The sequence below is a fragment of the Trachemys scripta genome, chromosome 5 (genome assembly GCF_013100865.1).
Source record: "Trachemys scripta elegans isolate TJP31775 chromosome 5, CAS_Tse_1.0, whole genome shotgun sequence".
Taxonomy (NCBI): Eukaryota; Metazoa; Chordata; order Testudines; family Emydidae; genus Trachemys; species Trachemys scripta.
This window is the reverse complement of record NC_048302.1, coordinates 90,658,516-90,680,706: the sequence shown is the minus strand read 5'-3', so window position 1 is coordinate 90,680,706 and position 22,191 is coordinate 90,658,516. Positions and strand designations below refer to the sequence as shown.

Here is a 22,191-nt window from a genome sequence, read left to right as displayed (position 1 = left end):
ACTCCCCTTGACTTCAGTGAACTTTAAATCAGGCTCTTAGAGAACAATTATTTCTCATTAACACAATTATTATAGATAGATCTTAGACATGGAAGAAGAAAATTTAGCGGAAAAGCAGCATTGTAATACTTTACAGAGATAATTGGTATGAAAGGTACATCTCTGTTTTGGCTGTAAAAGTGAAAGCCTAAGTTGTGAATAATTCCCTGAATGTTATTTTAAAAATCTTTACATACCTTCGCTATCCTGTCTGCTGTTTCTTTACAGAACTGAGTTGGGTTATCAAAATGTTGGATTAGATGAGGCAGTAAGCATAAGATGTTAAGAGGAAATCCTGCAGACAAACAAATGGTGCTGAGTTATGTGAGCATACAACAAAATTTTAGTATTTTAAAAACAAGATCTCTGTAACCAAAACTGCTTTATTATTTAAGATGGAAGTAGAATGATCACCTAATCAGTTAAACAAAATTACTAAGTAACTCAGTGCTCTTATTCAGCACAATGGCAAGCTCCTGTGAGAATATGCAAAGGTTTAGAATAGCACTAAACCAAGGCCACTATGACTAAATCTTTTTAGAAGGAAAACTGTTTTCTTTCTTACTTTGGAAACAAATTTACTATAATGTAATATACAATTCCAATCTTCCAGCGGGTATACTTTGCACCGGATCTCTAGACAAATGATCCTAATCTACATTGTACCTAGCAGAACAATGCTGGGGACCACAGGATTTACTTTTGCTCTTCACTGGCAATGTATATCACTATTGATTTTAATGCCAAAGATTAATTTATTTTTCAGTTAACCTACTATCAAATTCAATATTGTTACATATAACTTCATTAAAGATACCTGCTAATTGGGAGGGATCAACCAATATATGTTTGGAGACCATGATGAGTTTACTGAGGAGGTGAACTGTCATTTCCTGTGTAGACACTGAGGTAAAGCCCTTAAGGAAGAGCTGCTGAAGGCCTGGAAAGTTATTCCATTTCAGTTTACTCTGCACCTTTTCTATCTTCTCCCGACTCTCTGATTTATCAAGAGGCAAGTGAATAAGCAGTTTGTTGAGGAGCCTGAGAGCCAGGAGGTATTCATATTCATAATCCGATTCTAGCAAGGATGCTGCAATCCAAAATATGGTGGCCATCAGATTGATAGGATCAGTAGTGGGCTGCACATCATGCATTCCTCCCTCTCTCAGAGAGGAGAGGCTTCTAGTCCTTGCTAAGCTTCCACCATGGTTTATTCTTCCATCCATTATATCCAGTGTGTTGCTCCGTCGACGGTCACCTCTCCGGTCACCAATTAAACTCAGTCTCAAAGAGTTACTCCTTGCATTGCTGTAATATCCCAAACAATTGCCACTACTAATAGGACTTGTGCTTAGATTTATCTGTCCAGTGCTTTTTCTGTTAGCTGCGTTCTTGTTTCCCATTACAGGATCATGGTATGAGGTTCTAAAATAAAAGCAACGAAATATATTATTGCATGCAAAATGTCAGACCTTCAATAATGTACATCCTAAAAAATAAGGGCTCCAAAAATCAATCCTTCAGCACATGCAGAGTATATTTTACTATCAGTAAGTAGGTCTCAAGAAACACTTATGTCACAATGAAGTCCTCTGAGAGAGACTGCCTTGTTACTTTAACACTATAGCTAGGGAAAAAATGTTTTCCAGACATAAGAAATTACCAAGGTAAGAGAGCCAATAAGGGACCTAGTACAATTAGACATACTGGTTAAGAACTTGAAAAATGTGGTCTAAGAATGAAGATTTGGAATTCCCATATATTTTCTTACAGATGAGGAAAGAGAGGGAATTAAGAAATGAGGTTATTTACATGTCCTTATATTTCTCTTAAGGTAGCATCCTAGACAGATCCATACTTTCAATGCCTTTCACACTGAGACTCAAGAACACTTACTAAAGATATCAAAATTTTCTGGAACCCATGTTATGTTATCCACATTGTAATCAATAACCTTTGAACTAAGCTTAAATCTATACAGAGAAACCCCAATAACCTATTTCATCTTTTGAGTAGTAGAGGGGCATGAGAGTGTGGATTATTTCTTCAGTTTATAAAACGCACCTTTCAACACCAGTGGGCACATATATTAGATCCTAGAATACATCTCATTACTAAAAACACCTCCCTTATACCACCCCAGAAATTCAACCCCTTGTAATACAGGCCTTAAATCCAAAGCCCAAGTGAAAAGACATGGGTAGCAAATTCCCCGAAGTTCAATAAACTTTTGAGCTCCGCCAGACCAGTGGGGAAAGCAAATTCCGGTCGGGACCCTCCACTGACAATGCCTTACCATCAGCTCCTAAAGTCTGGGACTTAGGGCCTGAACCTGTAAAGTACTCAATACCCTCAACTCCCATTATGGTCAGTGTTCAATGGTGAGAAATATTGTAGCTGATTTCAAATGCCAGGATTAAACACAAAGAGAGGCAGTTTCTAAGGTATCCAAGACCCCAACTACATAGGGCTAACTCTTTGCATTGTACTCAGAAACCAAACGGACATTAACATTGGCTACTGATCATACTTCATGCATGAAGTGTCTCAAAGTATATGAGTAGCTTCATTCTGCACTAGATGAAGTTTCCAAGTTCTATTCAAGTGCACACATTTCAGTAATCCAATCTTGATGTGAAAAAAAAGCATGAATAGCTGGCAAGAGCCTTATGGGAAAGGAACATTTGTAGCACAATATATAATTATGCTTAGCCAGGCTCATTTTCTTTTTAATACAGCAAGTTCCTAGGGGCAAAGGGAACCATAATATTTACAATGTAATTTTTCAAGTCTGCTCTCAGACACAAGATGAGAATTTTTTGAAAGTTTGATAACAATCCATTGTACCAGTTTTGACATAGAATGGGGAAGAAAAATTACAGACCTTTATTTACACTTAAAAAAAAAAACGCAACGAATTTGGAATGCTGGGTAGACAGCTCTAAATGTGGTCTAGTATCTGCTGTAGTTGAAGAAATTTGGTTTACAAATTACTGTAATCCTAATTAATATAAATAATACCTACCATGATATAGCAATTTTCATCCAGAGATCTTGTAGCACTTAAAAAATATTAGTATCATTACCTACATTTTACACATGGGAAAACTGAGGCATGGAGTGCTTATGTGACAACCACAGTCGGATAGGCTCTGATCCTAAAAGATGGTGAGTGCCCTCATTTCCACTAAAGTTAATCAGAACTGAACTCAATGGTTCATAGAATTGAGGTCCAATAGTTCAGCAGCATGGATGTGAACAGAACCCAGATCTAACAAATTTGATTTACAAATTCTCCCCTTCTTAATTGAGAAAAATTCACTGATTTAGAAGTGCCTAATTTGCTCTACCACCTAGCAATAGAAAAAGTAAGGAGTAACTGAGGTCAGTTTCAGGAAATTTGACTAAGAGCCCAAAGAGATGAACATTTGAAAACAGCATGCTGTCCTTGTATTAAGTTTAAAATAAAATGATGGCAGAAACATTTTGATTATATGAGTAATAAACAACTAATAGTTCCCATGAATACTGTAGTTTGACTAGTATAAGTACTTACTGAGAAAGTGCAGATATAAGATCATAATGCTTCATGGTTTCAGCCAATGTATCAATGGCAGATTCCAGAGTCAGAAGTAGCTCTATGACAAAACCCTGAAAAAGAACCAAGGTTATTATATGTTATAGTATGTACAACAGTGCAGATCGTGATATACAAATAGAACAAACAATGTTAGGGACTGATTCATAACTTTCTGATCTAATTACACCATGGCCCTAATGATACACAACGCAAATTAATAGTGCAAATTCAATGTAAAACAAACAACACTATACAATTTAATTTTAAACTAATTAATGACACAATCATGAATTTATGTGTGTTATATTCTCTGGTCCAATACGTCTCACAAGATAACTATCAAGTTCCATTATTCCCCTGGGTGTGTTTATACTTTATGACTCAGTTCCTCTTTTTGTGGTCTGCAAGGAGTGATATTGGATAAACTGTCAAGATACAATATGTTGCCGATAAATCTAAATATCAGAACACACTAAAATAGTTGTTTCTTCTTTAATATTATATTGTTTTATTTAAAATACTTGAGGCATATTTTGAATTATAAAAAGTATGGGTGCTGCCAGGAAGCAGATTACTTCAACTGAGACATCTAGTTCAGACTGCAGAGTCTCTGAAAGTAAATGTTTGGAGGCTACTGGGTTGCCTTTGAAAACAAAGTGCTCAGCATAACCATGAATTATTTTGGTTCTGTTGTTCAGAAGTGAAAATTCAAAGTGTTACAGAAGTTAAATCAGATATCAGTCACATCACTTTTAATACTCCTTTCTTCTTCATTTAAGGAGAAAATGCAGCTGAGCTCATCATAGTGCTTTTATCTTTTATTATGGTATTAAAAATACAATTCAAATGTTGTTTAATAAAATGGGAAAATTATAAGTCAGATGGCTGCACGGGAGAGAAAATAAGAAAATATGCAAATACCTGTGCTTCTTCTCCTGCATCTCCTACAGTTTCCACAAGCCTGGAGAGAATGTCAGAAAGCGTGGATGCAGAAAGAGGCTGCTTCAGAGCCCTGAAAATCTGAAACGATCTTCCAGCATAGTGTCGAGAGGAGCAAGAAAGTGCAGTTTGCAAAGCAACTTCACTAAGATGATGCTCCAGCTGAAATCCTGCTATGAAAGCAAATGTATGTCCAAATAACACAGCAGATTTAAAAAAAGAAAAGAAAAGAAAGTTGTAATTATTACATACATTACCAGTGTTATTGCACACTTTTTTTTCTACTGACAAGATTATTATAGTCAACTCTGTGTTGGCTTTTAAGCTAGTTTTATCGACTACTACTTCTCCTCACCCCTTTTGCTAAATTGGAATCCCTCACAAAGATCCATCCAATCACATAAGCAGCTTTCCCATAAACTTAAACAGAAGTATTAAATATTAAATTAGACAGACGGAATGAAAGATACAAACTTTAAACAATAAATAACCGCAGTAAGCTTGTAATATATATTTTCTCTCTCTCCGAGTGCACATTATGTTGACATATCCAAGTCTGAACATAGTTATGAACTGTGTCACATAAAAGTGCAACATCTATTGGCTGAAAGCAGAAGCCTGGAAAGCTATGCATATTTTCTGAAAGAGAAGTTCTTATTTATTTCACAAAGATTTTTATTTTATTGAAATTCTACAAGGTATTAATTCTTTTCTAACATACCTGAACTTGACTGCTTAAACACAGACACCACATGTTTTAGAAACACAGTTAACTGCTCAGCACTCTTTATACTAGAGTTCTTGGCTGAAACATCCTCATGATTCCAAAGTGGCCCTCTTTTCCTAGAAATATAAAACCCAACATATAACGTAGCATAGCATAAAAGTATAAAACATAACCTCTATTATCATTATCCACTTATGCAGTACTTTTCACCTAGAAGAATTCCAGAAGACTTTATCAACTATATACAGTATACTGACACACAGATTTCTCTGGAGTGAAATATGGCAGCTGTTTAAAAATGTGCCGCAATACTATATAACAATTAAGACAAAAAACAAAGCAACATATTCAATCCAATTGAAACTGTAGGAGGAATTTAGGGAAGGGGGATGTGTAGTTACCCTAATGGCAAGTAATTCCAACTGATGCTACATATCTGCAAAAATACCACAATCCGTCACCACATTACTGTAAAGTTCTAGGGCTGTGTAAAAACTCTCTTTTTTGGTTTGCACAGTTTCTACAAACCAAAATCAAGTTTTTGACCACTAAGATCTACTTAGAGTTTCAGGTTTATATGTTCAGCCCTGCAAATCTGTGGATATCCACTTTATATCCAAAGATCATGGATAATTTTTAAGATTGCGGATCGGATGCAGATCAAATTTTGTATCCTCTCGGCTCTATTTATATGATTCTGAAAGCACTAAACAAATTATCATATGAAAATAGGAACCCTTTGAAAGTTGCCAGTTTTATAACTAAACTTTGCCACCAATTCCTACTTCCCCAGTTAACATACGAGCCCTCTCTATCTCCAGGTCACCTTGAAGATCCATACAAACCCAGGTCCCCACAACAGCCTTCAAGACGCTCTCTGAACAGACCTTTAAGTATCTTCTGTAGGGAAGGATATGGGGCTCTATTAAGCATGTAGCATATTCTGCAGCCCACCAGATCCCAAAATGTGGTTCAATTGTCTTTAAAGGAAGCAGTTGTGGGACTCGAGTTGCTGAAGAGAGGAAAGGGGTTGAAACCCTGAAAAGCTTTCCATGGGGAAGGGGATCCCCCAATCAGTGGGAGTACACCAATCAATGGCCTTTTCAAGTCTCAGGAGGAAAGATGGCCAATCAACTGCCCTTAGGATGTAGAGAAAGTAAAATGGTTTGAAAGCTATTATATATACACATAACATGCACACAACAAGAGAGTATTTAAGATCAGATTCAAGATCTTATTGATGATAAACAGAAGAGAAAAATAGTCAACTTCATGCCAAATAATATGCTATTTTGCAATATTTCCATACACCATACATCTCGACCATGGTTGATCTTGAAGTGTTACCTTGAGGTAATAAATTCCATGAGTGTTTTCACTTTTTCATCCTGCTCTACTGAAATGTCAACTTCATTGAGGATTGTGGTGTGCAGATGAGAAATGGCAGCGTTGGTATTTCCTAAACTGATGCTAGAAGAGGTAGAACTTGAACTAAGCCCTGAGTCTGTCATTGGGGAGGGCTGGTAATCAGGTATAAAATCATTAACACCTGCTGAAAGAAAAACAACTACAATTATATTATAGTTTGGCATTTTCACATTAGACTTCCAAAAAAATTATTAGTATGATGCACTGGTTCTCAAAAGATGCACTTTGAATAGAATAATTAAAATATTTTCAAACTGAATATACAGGATGCTCCTTTTCACCTTCTAGGCCATCAACATAGCATCTGTTTGCAATGCCAACACTGAAAATATAAAATTTAAAACAATGTCATACGAATTACCCATTTTATGAGACAGGTTTCAAAAGAGATTTATGAAAGAGTTTACGGTATTTTACCAGTAAAGCCCTGATCTTGCAAACACATATATGTTAACTTTATGCATGCAAGGAGACTCAATGAAGTCAACAGGAATACTCATACCTAAGGTTAAGCGCATGTATAAATCCTTGCATAATTGGGGCCTAAATAAATAATAAGGAATAACCCGTCCATAACTACAATCATAGTAATGACTGCTGGATTCATTTTTATATTAGTATTCTGGTGAAGTGACAACCCATCAGTCCCAGCACTTGAAGGCATCATATCTTTAACAAGTTGATTCAGTAGTTGAACTTGAAAGCATTACAACACACAAATGCTTGTAGAGTAGAAGTCAAGAATACAAGCTGCTTCCTGATAATGCAGATTGGCTTTTTGATTGAAATGTAATTTGATCACAACTGAATTTAATTATTAAACTCTAATACGTAAGGCTGATTCACCAATAAGGTAGAGCTGTTGTGTGCCACTCTAGATGTATAAAGCAGCTCTAAAAATCAGCTTAATCTGGCTACTGGCACATTCTCTCTTCACATGGGAACCATCTGCAAAATACAATCTGCATAGCTTCTATACCACCATTCTCCCAAGTACTGTAAGGTAATGGAGCCAAGGAAAATGAAGGCACACCCAGGGTTTGTCTGTGTCTGGCTAGCTGAGGTCAGCAGTTGGAGTGCTGAGGGCCACTAGCACCTGATGTAGACCATTAGCCTTCGCTGTGTTCTGGACTGATGTATGCACAGCTGCAGGATTGGATTGTGGGGGACAAAAGTGGCTTAAAGAAAACTTTGCAGCCAACCCCCACCATCACTCCCCCAGCTTATGCTGAGCACTCTTCAGATGGAAGGAGAATTGGGTCATAAATGGATAGTATTTCTCCAGTCACTGTTACTTTTAGTGTCTGTGTCCCTTAACTACATATTTAGGATCTGACCCCGTAAGTTTCTCTGCGTGGATAGCCCCTATATTCACATGAAGCCCTATTTAGGCCAACAGGGCTCCACAAAGTCTATCCGCACTTAGTATCTTGTCAGATGTGGGCCTTGGTCTCGTCAAAAAGATGCAATTTATTAAAATTGTATAACTTGCCATTTAAATCAATTATTTAACCATAATTTACTAGACCTGCTTGCAGGATTTAGTCTTAATATAATTTTTAAATTATAAAATGTTCGACTGCAAAATTCAAAAAGTATCAGTGATTCATGAAATAATGCTTATATAGGATGTTTTATTAAATTAATCAGCTAATTTTAAGTTAAAAACATCACTATTATAATATTTTGCTTATTCCCCACCTGGGGATAATCTCCCGAATGACACTGTTTCAATCTTCAGTGTGGACAGAACTAAACAAAAGTTTGCTGGCCTTCTCATCCTGATCTCTAGTGAATATTTTTTCATACTACAAACCCAACTTACATAGAGCGTCTCTGGCCATCTCTACTCAAGAGCCCAAGGACTGGAACAAGAGTGGTTTTGTAAATCAGAACTGAGTTGCATTTGGTAAAGTTCTATGGGTAAGTTTATACAAAATATGCCTGCAATATGCCTGGCTCTACCCAGTGATTTTAGTGTCTCATATTCTTGACCACCAAATTTATACAAGAATTTACAAAATATTTTTTCTTCAAGTAACACAAAAATACTTCCCAGATACAACAAAATTGAAATAATATATTGCATGACAGGTGCTGCCATCTGCTGAAGAGAATATGAAATATCATGAGTCAACAAAATTAATTCTTGTTTACATTTTCCCCAAATCTATGATACAATCAAAAGTGAATCTCTCATAAAAAATGTTTCCAGTGAAATATACTGATTTCTCATACTATATGATAATTTCAGATATTTTATGTTTTCTCATATTCTTTGTACAACATTAAAAGCAAAGGTCATGCTAAAATCTTGTAATATTTTTGTGGTATTCTATTAAATCATACAATGTCAAAAGGCTTATGTCCAAAATTGAAAGTTGCTATAACATATAGAGGAAATATCTCCCTATTTCTCCTTTAAAATCACAAAAAAGTAGTTGCTATTTTATATGACCAACTAACAGTTTCCTCTGCAGTTTCCACAGCAGCAGCAAACCAGCAATTAATATTCAACTGTGCTACTCCTGCTGATGATGACTGTGCACAAAATGTTAACATATATATTAATTTTAGGTTAATGAAAAATCCAAGGAAGAAAGAAATTTTATCCAACTGGACAAAACTGGAAGTGAAATAAATTACAAACAATGGAGATTTTAATATTTAAATCCAATCAAAAAAGTGACCTTCTGTGTTGTTTTAATTAATGAAACATTAACAACGTAGCTGTGGTTACCTGTGAAAGTATAATCTAAATGTGCAGTTTGCTTGACAGTAAGCACCCTGGGTTCATTAAACTCCCTGTTCCTGAGAAGGACAGAAGCAACAGACTGGACACTACTGTTGGAGCCCATCGCTATCAACAGGTGCAAAAGCAGGCGTTTACAATGCTCATACACTTCAGGGTGGTAGTGGTCAAACCCTAAAATTAAAGAGGAAAATAGAAAGATTAATCAATTAAATATGCAGCTAACTAAAATAAGCAACAGTTCTAGTACTATCTAAAAATCGGCAACAGTCCTAGTGGTCTATATCAATCTCTACAAACGATATTTATTTTTGGTAAAGAAAGCTTCACCGCCAACAACTGAAAATGAGTTAGATTTTGGCTATTTGGAGAAACAGAGGATATGCTCCTTCCATCTCCTCTTCTATTTTTTCTGTAATAACTTCAATATATTAAAACTCTCTGGCTTTACTGTTTGTTTTTCAAAACACCCTCTTGCTCAGTGTGGTAATGTATTATGTTTATTTCATACAATAAACCAACTAGGCCATACTGTGGATGATTCCTGCCATTACACAGGTACTAAAAAACCCCATTTTAATTCAAACAAATTGAAAGACTCACCATACTGAAAAATATGGAGCCAAAAACACAGGGGAGAACAAGAGAAGCACTGAGGACACTAAGTGTACTCCAAGCTCATTGCACCTTCTATGCAAGGGGAGAAGGACAAATGGCCTCAATGGACAATGCTTTGTAAAGGAGTCCAAACTTTCATGCCCACTTGTATTTCCTACCTACAAGTTTGTCTCAAGAAATAAGCAACATTAGGAACATGAAAAGGTTCTCTAGTCCGGCACACTTGTCTGATTAACTGTATATGCTCAGAAGAGAAAAAGGCCAAATCAAGTGGGGATATAAGTTCAGGGCAGATGTATGCTGCCCAAGAGAGGCCGGGGGTGAAGGGCAGCAATGGACTACAATAAGGTGGAAATATGGCCAAAAGAGTACAAGAGGATGAAGAAAAGAGATGCACTAGTTTATTACCTATCACACAATAGACCAAATTTAGCTCTGGTGCAAATATGTGTAACTTCACTGAAGTAAATGCAGTTACACTTGCTTACATCATGGCTGCATTTAGCCCAAAACGTTCTGCTTACAGGCATTTAGTAAGTTTTAGCTTTTATATGTTATCCACAGTGTTAATTTTAAAGATGACACTTATTAGTATTGTATTTATATAAACCAAAATGACTGGACATTTTTTTTTAAAAAGTGGATTATTTTTTCAACTTGAAAAAGTGTTCTTCCTTTATGTTATTGGAAGTCAGTTTTTAAAGTCAGATTGTCACAACAACATAGAAGACGAAAATATTTCATACACCAGAGACCCTTTCTGTACTTTCTGCTAAGATTTTATTGATAAATAAATAATAAGAAATATTAATCTCATTCAGCCTTGGAAAAAAAGAGTAGTTATGTCAAAAGGCTGTTGTCATCATTTTCAATTACTATAATCTTCAAAACCAAGATTACAAATTGCTGTTTTCCTCAATTTAAATAAAACCCCTGATATTTCAGTACGAGTTTTGTTACCTATAAAAATTGCATGAAGTAAAAGATGGAGGTAGCCTCCCCATTCCACCTTCACACTGTGGTCGATTATCAAGTCAGTCAAAAGGATCACTGCTATGTTACACCTAAAGACAAAGAAAAAAATTGATAAGAGATCAGAATACAATTGTAGTTTACATTTTGAAGATTTGTAGGAGTTCTAAAGATACTCTTAACTAATATCCCCTTTTCAGACTACGAAAGTCTTATAGACAAGAAAGAAAAAAACAAAGTCACAAGAAGCTACACAGCCGATGTGAAAAGCTTTAGCCCTCCAAATCAAAAGACATCGTAACTTCTTGAATTGTAAGCAACCCAGGAAATGTAATGGATAAGGAAAGGCTATTCTTACTTTACACAGCACATGCATGAAGACATAGTTTGATTTAAACTAATATGAACTGAATTGCTGTCACTTTCATGTAATGTTAGTATTTACCTGTGAAGAGACATGCCTGGAGATGAAGTTTCAGGTAAATAATCCACCAGTGGTGACCAACAACCCCCAGTAGGTGGAAAAGGTAGAGGCTCTCCTTGATTATGCTCCATCACTTTCAGTCGCCAGTTAGAATACAGTGGCATTGAATCACCTATCAAAATACATTTATTTTTACTTTTCTTTTTGATTTGTAAATCCAAGCAAAATGTACAATTTACTAATGGTAATCTTCCACCTAATATTCTACATAGTAATAATTTTAAAAATGCCCCAGGATTTGAAGCTATAGATCCTGGGAAACAGAAGTGTCCAGATGAGAAAAGCCATTCAGACAAAAGTTAAAATAAAGAATGGTTTCTTACCCTACAGTAATTGTGGGTCTTCAAAATGAAGTTGTCAATGTGGATCCCACTGTAAGCACACAAGTGCTGCATGTACGCAAGATTGGAATCTTTTGAATAACCGTGTCTGTCAGGGCCACGTACACTCCCTGTGTCTCCTTATGCTCCCATTCAAACCTATAAAAGGCAGAACAACTCTAACCCCCCCTTAATTCCCTTGCAAATCAAACTCCAGGGAAGCACAGGACTTCATAAATGGGGATGGAGGGTGGTTATGGGATCCATACTAACAACACCTCAAAGAACCACAGTTATTGTAGGTAACTCTTCTTTCTTCGAGTATTTGTCAGTGTGGATTTCATTGTAGGTGACTAGCAACAGCATCCCTTCTGGACACTTGATTAGTAGTATCAGCTGCATCAGTCCAACAGGTTTGTAGAATTGCTCTCCCAAACATGGCACTTGCTCTAGAAGCTCAGTACAATGCATAGTGCTTGACAAAAATCAGTGGGTTACTCCATGTTGCTGCTTTGCAGATCTCTGAAACTGGCACATTTCAGAGGGTACTGCTTGAGCTCTGGTGGGATGAGTCTTGGCATTTGGTGGGAGAGATACATCAGCTAACTGAAAAGACAGTGTTATCTGTCACACAAAGAATTATGTTATCCACCTTAGATATTCTTTGTATTGAGATGGCCTGTCCTTTGGAATGGCCAGTTATAGCCAGAAATAAACAGAAAGACAGTTTGGTTCTGTCAATGTAGTAAAAAAAAGGCTCTGGAAATGCCCAGTGTGTGCTGCTGTTTCTCTCCCAATGAAGAGGATTTTTTACTGCAAAGAAGAGAGGCATGTTAAATGATTAATTCAGATAGAATTTGAGATCACCTTAGGAATTAATTTAGGGTGAGGTTTCAGGATCACATTAACCCTATGAAATATGATATAGGGAGGGGATCAGCCACAAGCATTTGGAGCTTGCTCACTCTTCTGACTAAAAAGTGATTGCAACTAGGGAGACTGTCTTCAGAGCCAGATGAAGTAAGGAGCATTCTGAAAGGGGCTTGAAGGGGGCTCCATGAGTCTCAAGAAGATGACATTGAGGTGCCAGGCAGAAGCAAGTTCCCTGACCAGTATAATGTAGGTAACAGACCCTTCAAGAACTCTGATACCATTAGGTGAGAGAAGACCAAGCATGACTATCCATGGATGGCAATCTGAAACTGCTGCAACTTGGACCTTAGTGGTGCTAAACAAAAGCTGTTTCAGATGCAGGAAGTAGTTTGGAACCTTTGGTACCAAAGCCTGCATACGGTCCAGGCCATGTGGGGTCACCCCTATTGAGAACCTCTTCCATTTTGATGAAAAAGTCCTTCTGGTAGATATCTTCCTGTTCTGCATCAGGATGTCTTGGACTTGTCTAAAGCAATCCCTGTCCATGGTACTTAATCAGACAACATCCTGTTTGTCATCCAAGTGGGTCTGGATGGAGTATCTTCCCACAGTGCTGTAAAAACAGTCTGGGAGTTGAACTGGTGGTTGAATGAACATCTGTAGCATGTCTGTCAACCAAAATTTCACTGGCCAGTACAGATCTATGAGAACAATCATGGCTGTCCCTTCTGAATTTTGGAAATCACCATGAGGACCAAGAGAATGGATGGAACAGCACAGAAGAGGCCTAGATGCCACTGCAGAAGGAAGACATCAGGCAACAGCCCCAGGCTCATATCCTCTCTGCAACAAAATATCTGGCACTTGGTGTTGTCTTTGGTGGCAAACAGGTCTATTACAGGAACCTCCCAATTAGTTCTATGATAGATCTCTGTAGTGATCACTTGTGAGTGGTAACATATCTGCTCAGGGGGGTTACAAGGTTGTTGCCGACTCTTGGGAGCTGAAGAGCCATCAGGGTTAACTTGCATCTGTGGCACCATGTCCAGAGCTTGTGCCTCCTTGCTTCTTTATGTGGTGCATTGCTGACATGATGTTCATCAAGACCTGCATTGTGGAATTGTGAAGAACAGGAAGTAAGGACTGGCAAGCTAGCCTCGTGGCTCTGAGCTCCATGACACTGATATGGAGCTCCATGTCTTCCGAGGACCCTATTCCTTGCATTTGTAGATGGTCCAAATGGGTCTCCGAGGTACCTGTGATTAAAGTCGTTGTCGGGGAGGGGGCAGAGAACAGTACTTAGCCACGCATATTCTCAGTTTCCTTCCACCATTTCAGATCTGTGAGGTCTGAGTAGAACCATGACCTTCTTGCTCATTTGGTGTTTCACTGGGAAACAGACCAACCTGAACCAGAGTTTGAGTGGTCACAGGTGAAGTCTGGCAAGCAGCATCATGTACATTCTTTCTGTGTTGGGAATCTGGCTGACAGTCCCAGGAGTTGGACAATGTCTTCTGCACCTCTGCTGGGGCTGGTACTTGTATGTTTCCTATAAGGAGCCAGTGTGTAAATTCCCAAGGACCATACGGTGGCTCAAGTCCTTGAGGGAATGGAATGCTTTGTCTGTACTCTGGCTGAAGTTCTGTAGTTAGTTCTGTAGCTGAAGTGGTAAAGGTCTATGCTGCAGTGTTGGAGGTTTAGCGTTCAAACCCTGTTGATGATGCATAATTGGGGAGGACTGTTAGTTGTACATAATAGAAGGAGGGGGGAGGGACAGCTCAGTGGTTTGAGCATTGGCCTGCTAAACCCAGGTTTGTGAGTTCAATCCTTGAGGGGGCCATTTAGGGATCTAGGGCACACAAAAAAACCTGTCAGGGACAGTACTTGGTCATGCTAGTGAAGGCAGGGGACTGGACTCAATGACCTTTCAAGGTACCTTCCAGTTCTATGAGATAGGTATATCTTCATATTTTTTTTTAATAAGAGCTCCATTGCCTCAAAAGGTAGGTCCTCTTGGTATGCCAGACATATAGAACCATAAAATCTGCCTCATTCTGATAACTATGGCCATCAACATTGTGGCTGTATCAGATGCATCTGTGGCCAACCTGACCTTTCTCTTGACCCTCTGATTGTTTCTTTCAACTCATCCCTGTACTCCTGCAGGATTTTAGCTAGGAAAGGAGTGACCACCTCCCACGTGAGAAAATTGTACTTGGCAAAGAGAACATGGTAATTTGAAGGGTCTCTAGGTAGCCAGGACTGTGAATCACTTTGTTGCCCCCCTGCCTCTACTGAGAGGAAGATTGACTTTAGCTTAACTGGGTGCCAGCTTCTTGACACCACCAGCCTATTAGCCACCCAAACAATCTCCTCTGGGATATGCAAGCCCTTACTTTACCTTGCAGGTTAAGAATAGGTGCACCCCAGTCACGAAGCCCCTTTGAAGCTTTCCCCCGAAGTGTCCAGCCCCTTATCTGAATGCTCACAGTAATACCAGGTCTGCAGTCCCCAAGGGAACAATGTACACACCAGCTTGAATGATTCAACTCAGAATAAGCTGCTTGTATAATACCTCAGTACTGAGATATATTTATAGTGAAAACAAAAAGATTAGTGTCAAAGGTTCAAGATTCAAGAGATAGTAAGAAAGAATAATATGTAACCCTTTTGGTTTCTATTTAAAAAAAATCAATTTCTAGAGACTTAACAGGCCAACTTCCATCCTAAAGTGTATCTCACCCCAAATGTCCTTGGCAGCGTTTCAACCAAGCCTGCTTGAGATCCTGTTTCATGAATGTAATTGCACTGCCCAATTACTTTGTAGGTAGAGGATTAATGGGTGTTTTCCTTTCCTTGCCTTCTGATTAAATTCCCCAAAGTTCACTGTCTGTACCGCAGAGTTAGGATAACACTCCTTCCCCCTATAACTTATTCTCTGGTGAGCTGCTTCCCTTTTGATTTCACACCCCACTGTTGACTTCAAATAGGGATTCCACTGGGTTGGCTTATATGCTTAATTTACATGTGGACCAAGAGACGGGTGAATAAACATCTTTTGTCAGGCAGAAACCGGTTTGTCAACTCTGCCTTGATACAGACTTTAGGAACATATTTTTAGTGTACATGCATAACTCTTTATTCAATACCTGTACATACATTTTACAATATTAATGACCAGCGATATCTTGGCTTTCATATAAGATCTCACTCAATATTCTTTGGTGAACCAGAATGTATATATTAGTATCAGGACATTCTTGTAACCTCCTTAGCAGTTGGCATTGAGGGGTTCTTAGGTCACAAGTAGTTGGCCACTCGAAGTTCCATTGAGGTTGATGAATATGACTTGCATCCAGAAAGGTCCAACTTTTTTGAATCTTTGTTCTTAAGTGCACCTTTTGTGGACTTCGATTTTTCCTGAGCTGCTGAACAACCAGAGACCCTGGGTTTGGATGGGTGTAGAAGCATTCAAAGCCTTTTGGGAGGCACCTGATATCTCTTCTCCACTCATTTATAAATTGGAAGAAGAGTTATTGGGGCTTCTCGCTATCCTTTGGTGGGTTCCAGGATCCTCTCAATGGGGAGGGAAATTCTGGCTGGTGTTGTGGCACTCAAATATCAAAAAGAGTTAATGAGCCTTCTCTGGTATAAATGTAGTATCAGCATCTGTGGATTCCACAATATGAGACCAGAGGTCCTGAAAAGTTTTGAAGTTATCAATTGCCAGTGCGGCAGCTGATGTCACTACTTCATCTGTTGATGAGGATGACTCTTTTGGTGGAGATGGAGGTTGCTGTAGTCCTTCTGCCTTTTCTTGCTCCTAGCTGATCACGTTCAGTTCAAGTGTAGACAGCCTGGCTAATGATGCCACCAGGGCATGGGATCTCTTCCTTTTTCTGGAAGCATGAGAGGGGGATCTGCTTCTGGACATGTGAGATGACAGTCCCCTATAAGGCCAATTCAACTAAGGTGGTGTGCCATATGGGTATTGGCTTGGTTGGGGCCGGCCCAGTGCCACTCACATTCCCCATCTGGGATGGAGGGCTGAATAAGGGCTCCCTAATAATTTTCTTGGGGTCAATTTTTAAAGGTAGAGGAGAGGGATCTTTGTTTGATGCTGGAGAGAAAAGTACACTGGTGACAGTGAGGAGGAGTATATCTCCCTCTTCAAATGGTGGTGCTGTAGGGTGATATGGTTCCAGGGCCAATTCCAGTAGACACAGGAAAAATGTCTCCAGAAATGATACACATTCCTCCCAGATGTATTTTGGGTTCTTGCTAGACTCCATTGTGGATACCCCCAGGAAGTCAGCACCAAGGTTAGCAGTGGGTCTCATTCTCTGTGCCATTCTTGGTCTGATTGAGGACTTGGAGGAGTTCTTTGAGAAGTGTTGTTTTGTTACATCCTTCTAGGACTTCCCTTCATGTTTGGAGCTATATTTGGGCTCTGTCCAGCTCAATGATTGAGCATCACTTCTATGTGTGGACACAGATGCTGATGCTGGGGCAGCTGAAGCAAATGCCAGGGCCATCGGTACTGAGTTGGTCTGATCTGAGGTTTATGGTGCTAAGGACTTTGCCAATGATGAAGTAGTTGTCACTGAAGTCAGTGGTGCTGGCTCTGCCAATGCTCTCTTCACCTTCTTTCCACTGCCTGATCTGCAGGTATGATGTGTGCTCAAGGGAGTGTTGGCTGATGCTGGCTTTCCACCCTTGCTCTGCTAGCGACTGTCACCTTTGGGTATGGACAGACCTGCAGGCACTTCTCTAGCAGATATGCCTCAAGCCAAGAGTTCTGGGATTATTTGCAGGTCCTGAAGGAAAAGAACTTGAACACAGAGCACCTATCTAGGGTGTAGCTCTCCCCTGGGTAAAAGAAACATCACCTGTGTCCATCCTAGATAGGGATCAGTGTGTCACAGGATGGGCAGGGTACGAACCCTGAAGGTTTAGTTTGCCAAAAGTATAACACTTCACCCCACTGTACAGAGGAAACACAGGCAGTTTCTTCCCCCCCCCCTTCTTCTTTTCTCTTTTGAATGTCCAACTCAATGGGAAGGTGAAGATGAAGCTTTCTTTTTAACATTTTAAAGTATCTAAGAAAAATAGTGGTTGGATGTTCGCTAGGTTTTATCTTGCTGTCACAAACGTAAGAGGGAACTAAAGAAGTGTCATGGCTGCTCTGGATGCATGCATGGCCCCTACGGACACTGCTATTTAAAAGAATCTGATCTTGCATGCACGAGCTGCATGTATATTTACAGTGGGATCCACTTTGACACATACTTGAAGAACAGTAACTTAGATTCTGTCTCTGGGAGACCTGAAAGCTGGAAGGAATATGACAGTGGTGAAGATAGCATAGCATTGAATCACACTAAAATAACTGTCCTGATATTAAGGCTGATAAAAGCAGGAAAAAATCATGTCCATTAGTGAAGCCTGAGGACTTGGGTTTGATGGAACTCTGTATCTTAACTGTAGGTGAGGTGGAGGTAGCTCGATCATTTCCGCTACTACAACAGTCCATTAGCTATAAATGGCAGATCCAGCCTTCTGAGCACCCTGTACTAAGCCAATGAATACACACATTTTGCTGTTCCGCTAGCCATTTTCCTATCACTCCACGAACAAGATGCAAATGCTCTCTTCTCTTCCATGGCAGGCAGAGCAGTGTGGTTCTGCATATTCTCTGGGTCCCTGCCCACACGTTTGCAGTGGGAACCTGCCATTTCTATGGTATTTGGGAACTTGTGCACCTGTGGTGAGGTATGCTGAATTTCCCCCTTGCTTCCAAGAGTCTCAGTTGTTTTTGCAACTGATGCAGTGAATGTAGGCAGGTTACTTTTTAGTTAAAAAAAAAAAAAAAAAAAAAAGTGAAAATAAGGTATGGCAATGAGCAAAGCACTCCTTAAATTTTACCTTTAAAATACTGTTTTTTCTTCATTGCTTTCAACTTCTAATTCACATTCCATCAACAAAATAATAACTGCACATTAAATATCCCTTGGTTTACTATTCTGTGACAGGTTCTCTGTCACGCCCCTCTTCCAGAGCCCGCTGGCTGTCCCAATAAAGCAGAGAGACTTCCAGTTATGCAGCACCCATGACTTTATTTACACACACATAGTTCTCCCACCACCAGTGTTGAGCTATATACAAGGCTTACAGGGTTAGTTCCCTCTTTTCCTGCAGTCAGCTCACAGGTAGGAGCCTGACCTTTCCCTGGCTGGGCTTTTCTTCTGGCTCCCAGCCCTTATAACTGCTGACTTGTCAGGCCCGCCGGTGGAGCCAATCCCCAGACCAGGCATCAGGTCTGTTTCACCAGCCCCAATCTATTTCTCTTGATTGGAGCTGGCTGAGCAGGGGTAATTAGGTGCTTTTGCACCAGCACCCTGCTACACATTCATAATGAGCTATGTAGTTTAAAAGTGGTATAGCCACAGATGAAATCAAAATGAAACCCACGAACATTAAAATGCTGCTCCATCATTTGCACACAGTACCAAGAAGCATCTGTTTTTGGTAGATGATCAATTTGAATTTAGGATCTGGGAGATAAATGACGAAGTAGATGAACATTATGATTTGCAAGGATAGGCAGGGTACAGAGAAGTCACAAAATAGCCAGGGTTGGCATTTGCAGGGAGGATGAGGAAAGGGGGTTATTGTTGAAGGAGGATGGGAGATTGTGGGTTAAAGTATACCTTGCCGGGGCAGGGACTTCAGACAAAAATTAAAGAATCTAATAAAATGATGCATAAACTTTAAATCAATAGGCAAATAAGTAAGGATTGAAGATGCCATAGGTCCAGTAATCAAACAGAAAATTATCCCACAGAAAGGTTCAGTAATGCTGGTGAACAGAAAGAAACACTTTTTAATACAGGTAGGAACCAAAGATATTACACCCCCCCCCCGCCAAAAAGGATGCAGTACCCCTAAAATAGCTTAGGATTTTGAATTTGTGACCTTTGTTCACATCGTACCCATCTCCTGCCTCTGTTTGGTCTTCCGTAATGTTGTCATAATTATTTAAATTAGTAAGCACTTCAGGGCAGAAACCATTACTTTTGGGGGGATATAAAATCAGTCACAGATGGTGTGCCCACACTCCATAGCAAGCATGCAAAGGGGCTGGGCTTGGAGAAGGGATTTTCATCCCTTTCCTGCTTTTTAAACAGGAAAGAGCCAACCTATCATAAATCTAAATCAATGATTAAAACAACCTTTTAAAACAAATAAATACATATATAGATAAATGAACAATACTAGATCCCTAATGTTTTTTCCTTTTATCATTCCTTCGCTTTTATGTTCACATTTTTTCATGCCTTTGTTTTTCCTCAGTCTAAATTTTCTACAATTTTCAATTAATGTTTCCATCTACTTTTCTCTGAAACCCTCTCTCTGTATTCAATTCACATTTTTCCCTTTCCTTTTTATTTTCAGTTTTTTTTTTACTTCTATTCATCCTCTTCCCCCCCGCAACTCATCCCATGTTCCTTCTTTTTTTCTCTCCAATAGCAATCTGCTCCAGATTTTTTCACTGCTCCCCAGTTTGGCTTCTCACCTCTATTAAGTCCCTTCTGTTGTATTTGGGAATGGCTGTTTATGAGGTGTGGCTCCTTTAAGGAATCAGGAAGTGGAGCCAAGAGTAGGAACAGGAGGGACCCAAGTGGGGGTCATGAGGAAGTGAACCTAGAAGGGGTGCCAGCAAGACCACTGGAATAAAGTTTGTTCTTGTTTGTATTTAAACCTGAGTGGTCTTCCAAGTTACTGGGGACCACAGTGGCAATGGGGATGTTGGACCAACTGTGCTCCCAGCTACCATACAATCCCCAGCCTCTGTGACCATACCTGCCCAAATTCTGATGCTACTAGGGGACCCACCCTTGCTATGGACCAGATGGATCGCAGCATTCAAAGTGTACTTGATGGTGGTTGGTCTGGAAGCAGCACCTGAAACTCGCATTTCTACTCCATGCACTAGGTACCAAAGCTTTCTGATCTTCACTCTGGAGACATACACATCGTATCAGAAGGCAGTAATGGCATTAGCAGCACACCTTCACTCCACATCCTATGCTATGCTCAATCGTATTAAATTTCTGTGGCCAGTCAAACTCTTCACAGAATCAGTCTGCTATGTTTGTAGCTAGCTTCCAGGAAGTGGCAGTTAACATGCAAATTTGCAACCCTAACTGATGAGATAATTCGGGATTGGTTTATGGAGCGGATTTCATACCTACACTTATGGGAGCACCTCCTTATGGAAACAGATTCCCTGACACTTCACCGAGCAGTAGAGACTGGCTATCAATTTGAACTTGCAATTCAAGAGGCTCATTCCCTTTCCCAGACCCACACTCCTCTAGGTTCTTCTTCTTTGGGGGCATCCACCACTGTAGTTATCCCAGTACAGCATACTGACAAGGGTTCAAGTAACTGTGTAACTGGGAGTGTCCAGCTCAGGGACAAATGGGTCGACAATGTGGAAAACTTAACCTTTTTGCCAGAGGGTGGTGTTCTACACTAGCCGTCACTTATATGGATGACCGGGGAGGAAGGAAGATTGCATCCCTTAGGGGATCATGGAACCGGGACAGTTTTAAAAGCTGCCTCTGCCATTTACTGGATGTGGAGATACTGCTGAGCATGAGCACTGGAGTATGAGTTTCACTCAAACTACACCATATATCATAGATATTTTGCCTATTTCACCTTGCAGCCAGTACAGTCCTCACTATTTGGATATGACAATGTGAAAATCACTTTGCTGAGGATGGTGGTTCTCCCCATGATTTATTGTCAATAAGAAGTGGGAGCATTTCCATTTTAAAGCCAACCTTCTTGGGCTGGATCTGTTCTGGGCACTGGGCTTTAAAGTATTAGACTCAAAAAACACAGAAATCCGCCTTGTGGAGGATGACTGGAGAGATGTACTCCCCAAGGTTTCTTCTGGACACAGATGTTGCCATAGCTATGAGCATCATCCATGGATACGGATGTTGCCAGTGGAGCATCATCCACTGGCCTCCCCAATTATACAGCCATTCTGCAGACCTCCCTGGGTGTTAAAGGATGTCGTAGCCACAGAGATTTCTCACTAGCTCAAGGCCATTATAGAAGTGACCAACTTTGCTTTGGATGTTAAACCTTTTTGTTGCAAAAAAGAAAGAAGGAAGACTACTTATGATCACCTGTCAAATCCATAGAAAGTGAAATTATGAGCCAGGAAGGGCATAACAATGCCTTGACTGATCTCTCTCTTGCCATTCCCAAATCATTGTTAGAGACACTGCCCCAGGATGTACTGTTACAAGCAGGGCTGTCCCTAGGGTGGTGCGGGGCCCGGGACATAGGTGCTGAGTTTCTAATCTGATGGGGGGTGCTCCCCCTGGTTCTGCCCAAGTCCCGCCCCCACTCCACCACTTCCCCCAACCGCCAACCCTG

The 22,191-nt window shown here is 39.8% G+C and overlaps 1 protein-coding gene across 14 annotated transcripts in view; it reads right to left on the bottom strand.

Moving 5' to 3' along the window:
- FRYL (FRY like transcription coactivator) overlaps positions 1-22,191 on the bottom strand; it is a 394,573-nt gene that overhangs the window by 81,751 nt on the left and 290,631 nt on the right. For 9 of the 14 annotated variants that reach the window (XM_034771653.1, XM_034771656.1, XM_034771654.1 and 6 more), the window contains 9 exons: positions 11,501-11,651; positions 11,044-11,147; positions 9,454-9,639; positions 6,633-6,837; positions 5,280-5,401; positions 4,541-4,731; positions 3,596-3,690; positions 857-1,464; positions 237-334 (listed from right to left, as the gene is read on the bottom strand). In XM_034771653.1, the coding sequence (XP_034627544.1) occupies positions 237-334; positions 857-1,464; positions 3,596-3,690; positions 4,541-4,731; positions 5,280-5,401; positions 6,633-6,837; positions 9,454-9,639; positions 11,044-11,147; positions 11,501-11,651 (1,760 nt within the window). The remainder of the gene's footprint in view (positions 1-236; positions 335-856; positions 1,465-3,595; positions 3,691-4,540; positions 4,732-5,279; positions 5,402-6,632; positions 6,838-9,453; positions 9,640-11,043; positions 11,148-11,500; positions 11,652-22,191) is intronic. The other 5 variants (XM_034771649.1, XM_034771660.1, XM_034771659.1 and 2 more) reach the window with 3 other exon arrangements.